General features: G+C 32.5%; 1 protein-coding gene across 1 annotated transcript; it reads right to left on the bottom strand.

The window, feature by feature from the left end:
* Positions 1-2,548: 2,548 nt before the first annotated feature.
* On the bottom strand, positions 2,549-2,992 carry LOC109863215 (baculoviral IAP repeat-containing protein 2-like). The gene has a single exon (XM_020443436.1). The coding sequence runs from the start codon at positions 2,990-2,992 to the stop codon at positions 2,549-2,551; it is 444 nt and encodes a 147-aa protein (XP_020299025.1).
* Positions 2,993-7,860: the final 4,868 nt, after the last annotated feature.

The raw sequence follows: 7,860 nt of genomic DNA, 5'->3' as shown, positions 1-7,860 counted from the left end.
TTATATGGTAAGGTATTTCGAAGGGTCGATGGTGCGTCACGGTTTTATCGCTAACCGTCAGTTTTTTATGACACTTAAAATAAACATGGAAAGTTCTAGAATCTACACGTAGCAACTAGACTAAGCTAGACGATGGTCACACAAATTCCTGCGGATGCATTATTGATAAACTATACTTTAGAAAGCAGTTTTTCTTATAAGCAGTCCTTTTCTTATAAATCAGTAGGTAGATTTTTCATTCGATTTTTATTAAATATTGATCAAATATACTTAATTTAAAATATACTTAGAGAACAGTGCAGAAATTTCCAGTCTGGAAGAAAAATGCAATTGTCAATCAAAACCTGAATAAACAACCCTGATAAGAAACCACAAAATTATGTGACAAAATCTTGCACTAAAATTGTAATTTGCAATTATACAGACATATTTTAGGAAATAGATGTAAAAACATTAATCTTTTATAAAATATTTGTAGTTGTTTGCAAAATTAGTTTCCAAATACTATTTCGGCAAAGGAATAATGATATGGTGAATCATCTTAGCAGTATATTTGCAAAATTAATTTCAAAAAGAAATTGTTCAATAATTGAGAAAAAAATTTCAGCTATGTGATGTTTAAAATATGTAGAAATATAATTGCATATAAAGAAATCAACTTAATTCATGTGTGTACTTAAAAAAATGCATAACGACTCTTTCGCAACTTTTGACAAATATTATTTACAAAATTTTATTTTGACAAAATTATTGCGTTATGGCGAATCATTTTAGTGCAATCATTGCAAAATCGTCGTTAGTCATGATGCTATTTTTGTGCAATATTTTCACAATTTGCCTATTAGGAAACGTGTTTTCTAATAGATTCTTGGTCACCGAAAACGAATCCGGCGACGAAATTGACTTAGCACGTCAAATTTTAGAGAAATTTGAGATTACCCCTTACGAAAAAGAACTACTACCGATTACATATAAGTAAAGTCAATAATATAAATATTACTGACAATGACATAAGAATATTATTAGATATTACAGGAATCATTGAGAATATTACTGGCAATTACACAGAATGCCAGTAATTTTTTCGTATCACTGCCGCAATATATTACTGCCAGTAGTTCTTTTTTGTAAGGGAATGTATCAAAATTGGCAGTTTTGGCTACATTTATCATATTTTTGCAGCCAAACTAAATTTTTCTTACAATTGTATTTACACCACATTAAAGTGCTATTTTTTATCTATAATGTGAATTTATATTTATTACTGTACGATTTTTTAAATATACATAATTAACATTAATTTTACATAATTAATATTAATGACATACATAATTAACATTAATTTTATTAATATTCAGGTCTCAAAAATGTGTTGAGAACAGTGTAATCAGTATATATCAACAAAAAATTTGTTTGCGTTGTAAAAATGTACTTTAAATTATATTTAAGAATAATAAGAAAAGTATTTTTATTTATTGTTGCAGGTACATTGTACTTCTATAGTTTTAATAAAATAATAATTGAAATAAATAATAAATGAAATGTAGGATAGCTTGAGAATAAATAGATAAAAATAATTATATGTTAGTAAGGAACACAAGTGGTCTCGCGGACTGAGTGCAGGGGCTGTGAATATGGAGATCTCGAGTTTAAATCCCGCTATCACATTATGAGTTTTTCAGGTGCGGTTCCTTTCAATGGAGTTCATCGGTTAATCGGCGAGCTGAATCAGGTCTCCAGAAATTAATTCTAGTGAAATCTCGAATTAATTCCCCTCCGACAAGGCAATATACCATTGGGTTTCTTTTTTTGTTTTTTAGTAAGTAATTCCACTTCCAAGTGGATTCTAGGCAACAGATCTGGTCTGCGTTTGGTAGCACTCTGTCGACGTTTCTGACGACAGATCTGCTCTGTATTTGCTAATGTTCTGTTGACAGTTTTGATAACAGATATGTTCTGTATTTGGCGATATTTTGGCGCCAACAGACGAATCCAAACCTGTTGTGGATTTGGTGCCTCACTTTGGCTTCGCTTTGCTAGTGGAAGATCTGTTACGATTTTGGTCTCGTTTTGGCATATTTACGTGTTGGACAGATTCAATCGCCAAACCATATCCTACTGAGGACACAGTAGGCTATGGTTTTGGCATTAAATTCCGCCAGCGATTTTTGACAAATCCACAACATCCCACAACCAAATTGTTTGCTGAGGCGTTATATATATTATACATAACATAACTTTAATAATAGTGATACAATCTGCCGCCACAATACTTTAAGTTCTCTATTTACTTTCTCATCTGCTTCATGTAATTCCTCAGATGGATTGTCCCATGTACAGTATGTTTCTGTTGTGACTTTGCGTATATAATCACGTCCTTTGCGAGTAATCATATACGGACAATATTCAAACCACCTTGCGTGTTGCTCCCAGGAAACATCTTTCGGATTCCAATCTCTCAATCCTCCTCCGCAATAGTAGCACAACGTCTGATCATCTCTTCTTGTGTAAAAGAAGCCCGCATTTGCTAAATCTTCTTTTGTTTGAGTTAAAGATTTCGGCCATGTTTCAAATGTGTGGATTCTAGCTTCGTAACTAGCAAACTGTGGATGTTCGATGTTTCATCTTTGATGACATCATCCGAACTAGACACAGGTATAAAAGATGTGCACACATCCATTTCTTTTGCTGAATTTGTGCTGGGATCCACACTGATAGATACGTATCCGCACAGTAAATTATTAACAAGTCGACATTGTCTGGACCATCGTTTATGATCAGCTATTAGATTGTCATTTATTTCCCACTTGCTGATTTCAAGATTACATTCAAAACATTTCACATTATCGTCTCTGCTCGTATAATAGAATCCAGCAGCTGCTAGTTTTTTCGGCTTCATCCACGAACATGGCCAATTTTTGAAGGTGACTACTTGAGAAGACTCGAAGCAATATTCCTTTTGGCAATTATCCAAACTACACTGTTTGGTCATTGTGAAATAAAGTCTCCTTTTATCTCCGTGAACTGATGTAGATATGTGAACTACGAGCTCTTATATTCTATTGTCCCCACCGCTTCTTCTAAGTTGATTGGGCAAGAGGTAGCCCTTTTTCTATTATCATTTTGATTAATTAGCAAAATAATAGTGACATAGTATGCAGGTGATATTATTGCGCATTGCGATATAACTTTATATCTTAGATACACAAGTGTATCAACGTGTTACGTACGTCAGCGCGATTCTTTTTTTCTCGTGTCACAGTAACTTGTTAAGAAAAAAATAATATGATGTAATGTAGATATAAAAATAGAGTTATTTAGTCAGTTTGATTAAATAGCAAAAAATGATAGTGACATGATGTGCAGGTGATATTACTGCGCATTGTCACGTAACTTTATATTTTTGATACACAAATACATTAACGTGTTGCGTTCGTCAGCGCCATTCTTTTTCTAGTGTCCCAGTAACTTGTTAAGAAAATAATGTAGGTACAGAAATAAAGGTATTTATTAAAATCGTTTATCTGATATTATAAAAGTAAACAATGAGACACACACACACACATACTATACATAAGTACATAATATACATTTCAACACAATACATAATATACGTAATTACATATTGTACATAGTATACAATATATTTCATTTTCTTGTCATCATTGCTCGTTCACAAAGACTTTCCCCTCTGCTTGTAACAGATTTTTATTCTCCACATATTCCAATATACACGCTCTGCAATCATAGGATGGTCCATCAATTTTAAACAATAATTTAGCGCATATCATACAGTGCATTGCCCACGGTAGAAAAACTAACGTGCTGTATAGGCAATGTGTATCTGTACATGCAACGAATAAATTCATTGGTTGTTGCTCATAACATTTCACGCACATTCGTCGTCGCGGTATGCATTATTCCAGATAAAACATTTGCACCTGTGAGTCGGCAATATGGAGGCACACACAATGAAGCAGATCATGATAGGTCTCAGGATGATCTAGTGGTCGAACATCATCGATCGGATCGAAATAATCATCCCTTTCTTCCATCTCGTTCCATTCAGCTTCTGGTGGCAGCTTCATGGTCTAAACATTATAGAAAGAGATAATAAGCTATCAGATAAAAAAAACAAGACAAGAAAACGCGAAAATGTATCAAATTAGGTACTTACGTTCTTAAGTTTACGTTGTTAAGTTCTTCTTTACGACAGTTCTTGTTTCTTCTTTACGTCGTAATAAGACTCGATTGATGTACTAACGCGAAAATAACAGAACTCTTAAATACTATTTGCCCCACCGCTTCATCTAATTTGATTGGACAAAAAGCAGCCATTCTTTAGAAACGTTTTGATTATTTAGCAAACACTGACAATTGACTGCAATATTTCGATCATAAATGGTATGTTCTTAACGCCGCATTTGTGTAACATAATTCTTTGTGATGACTAGCACGGATTATTAACACTATCAAAAGAACATGTATTCTAAATTGTACATTCACACATTATTTGGAAACGTCAAATTTGTACGTAACATAATCCGTCTTGATGAATAGCGCGATGATGCGTTCGTGATCTAACAAAGTTTATATCGTTTCTTTCGTACATGATATGTCGATATGACAGTTTGATCACGTAGGTGATCAAATATCGCATAACTGCAACACAGCAGATAAATCATTAACGCTACCGAAAGAACATGTGTTCTATTTGTACATTCGTGCAATTTTAGCAGGTTTGTATGCAACATAATCTATTATAAAAAATAGCTTCTTGCTACTTCATACGTTTTAGTTGCATACGTACTTAAATATAAAGGAATAGCACAGCTGCAGTAAAACAGATAGACTCTCAAACGTTGCAGTTTGATATATAAGGACATCATTCAGGACACAGAAAAGACACACGAATATGTTAATACATTGAAATAGAAGAGACACAGATTGTTTAACACAGTTAAAGAATGAGATAAAAAGAAGCGACTCTTGACGACTGTTAATCAGTCTCATCTAGCACATCTCAAAACATGACAAACTAAGAGATTCAAAGACATTATTTATTTTTAAATAATTTAAACATTAGTATTGCACATATTAAACGTAGAGGGACCAGCATCTTCAGTATTATCTGCAGCGTATAATCTCAAATGACTTTTCTGTTTTTTAGGACATGCAGAGTACAAATTGTTTGCTGACATTAGAGAAAAATGTTTTTCATTAATGTTTATATTTACGACTGTTTCCCTTCTCACTTTTAATGCTGATTTTATTACACAAGTAGCATTAACAGTGACAGACGAAAGTTTATTTCGTTTTTTTGTCTTTATATCTGGCAAGAAGGAAAAGATTCTTTCTGAATCGGCATTTGAATTTGGCAGCGATCTAACGGCATTTAAAAGAGACTTTAAATTGGGATATTTATGTGTACGTTGGAAAATATGTTTCCACATGTCATCAAAATTTAATGTTGACAAATAACATTTTTCTGTTTCTGTTAAACTCTGATGTAAAGCAAGCCATTCTTTTCTTAAACTATTGTCGTCAAACCCACCAAAGATTTGGGCGACAAAAGAAACGTCATTAAAAGAAGCTTCTCTATTACTATCATATAAAGCTATGTTTGATTCAAAAACTTTTAATTTTGATAAAAATATGTCGTTTATTGGTAATTTTTTACAAATATCTTGGGCTGCAGTAACGTAAAATTGCAAACAATTTTCTCTAACATTTGCAACTACGTTTGCGTGCCCTTGTTCAATTAATGCTTCAAGATATTTTTTACACTCATTTCCTAAGTTTACTTCGCTTAAAGATTTATGATTTTCTTTACTGGAAAAATCAAAATTATTATTTATATTACGTAAAACCTCTGGATGTAAAAAATGTTTACATATAATATTTAGCAATTCGAGTGATTTTGGTTGTAGTTTTTGTATGCTTGTTTCTAGAGCTTGAACGAATGCGTTAAAACAATTAAAGAAATGTAAAATATGTTTTAAAAATAATAAATATGCTTTTACATCAGGTTTGTGCATCACAGATAATAAATTTTGTCCAGTCTGCGTTTTATCACTTACTACTATTTCTGTTAAAAAATTATTAATAGTATCCCAAGATTTTAAAATTCTTTCAATGCACAAATGTCGAGAAAGCCATCGTGTGTCGCACAACTTTAGAATTTTGGTGTTTGTTTCTTCAAAACATTCACCAAATTCTTCAAAAATAGCAGATCGCTTTGGACTACTATTAATAAAACTTGCTACTTTTTTTACGAATTCCTCGCAATAGTCTGGAATCTTATTGCATACAGCATTAGCAATGAGCGCAGAGACATGACAAGGGCATGGAAATGTTAATAAATTTTTGCACATTGTCTCAAGCTTTGTTTTAAATGACAAATATTTGCCCGTCATAACAGACGCGTTGTCACACGACAAGGCGACAATGTTTGAAAATGGAATTTGAAGTTTCCACATTTCACATTTAAATGCATCAAATAATTTGTCTGCGCTGCAATCTTTTGCATCGATATCAATTAATTTGACTAATTGCGAGGAAATATCTAATGTTTCGGGATTAACATACCGAACAAGAAACGTCATCCATTTCTGATTAGAAATATCTGACGTTTCATCAATAAAAATAGTAAATTTTGTATTTTGAATAATGTCAACTACACAGTCCGTTTCAATCGGACATAACACGTTCGAAATAATCTTTTGACATTTCATTCGACCCATTGACATCCTTTGTAATACATTGACATCTTTTCCTATTTCTTGGAAGAATTTTAAAATTTCTGGCGCAGTATGAAGCGAAATATTGTGTTCGGCAATAAAAGCAGCAAATTTAATTTCCGCTGCTTTCTTTTGCTCTTCGAATGATAAAGTTTCGTCTGTCATAATTACATCTTCATCTGTTTGTTTTTTTCCAATATACTTTTCTTTAGTTACATGTGCTGCGGATTCTGCGTGATCATAAATATGTGACAATCTTGCTGACATATATTTGTCACAAAATGAGCAGAAAAATAACTTATTGTTATGCAATACTTCGCATAACCATGGTTGAAATTGTTTCATTTCCAACCATTGTTTTTGAAATTTATGTGTATCTGAAGTATTCGGTTTTACATTCACATCATTATTTAAGGAAACACATGTATTTTCTTTTATATTATTTTTATGACACAAAGAATCCGCATGTCTTGAAATGCGCGTGTTACAAGAAAAATCTTTATTGCATATAGTGCAATGAAAAAGACTATCATTTGACGATATTTTCCGTATCCAAGATTTATATCGATCATCTGTAAGCCAAGCTTCTAAAAAGCTTCGCTTTGATTTTTTTTGTGAATCGCACATTTCAATATACGACAAAACGACAAAAAACAAAGAATTAAATTAGAAGAATGAAAAGAAAAAAGAGAGAGTAAGTTTAATGACTTACTTTGAAATCAGTTTCCTGACTGACGTTACAATTAAATCGACCGAGTTAAACGTACAGGAAATANGTTGACTTTCAAGAAATTCACGTAGTGATTTCAATCAATCTAATAGTACAAGTATAATCAGATTGATATCACAGTTAATAAGTATCACAGATTTCATATAAATAATATACGAAATAGATAACAATGACCCACAACTCTTCAGTGCACAATACACCACAATACACGATATACGCAATTATCACGGAAAACGAATGCAGCGCACAGCGTGGCAGCGACATATGGGTAATTCTTTTACAAACCGAACACCATTCTGACCGACCCATTTTTGATTTAGCTGAAACTTTTTTTACGGGTTCTATATCGAAAAAAAAGAGACACCTGTTCGAGGAATTTTTTTTTTTTTT

The sequence above is a fragment of the Pseudomyrmex gracilis genome, unplaced genomic scaffold, assembly GCF_002006095.1.
Source record: "Pseudomyrmex gracilis isolate BER0280 unplaced genomic scaffold, ASM200609v1 scaffold_3646, whole genome shotgun sequence".
Lineage (NCBI taxonomy): Eukaryota > Metazoa > Arthropoda > Insecta > Hymenoptera > Formicidae > Pseudomyrmex > Pseudomyrmex gracilis.
The sequence above is the reverse complement of the archived record's forward strand: the minus strand, read 5'-3'. Positions and strand labels throughout refer to the sequence as shown.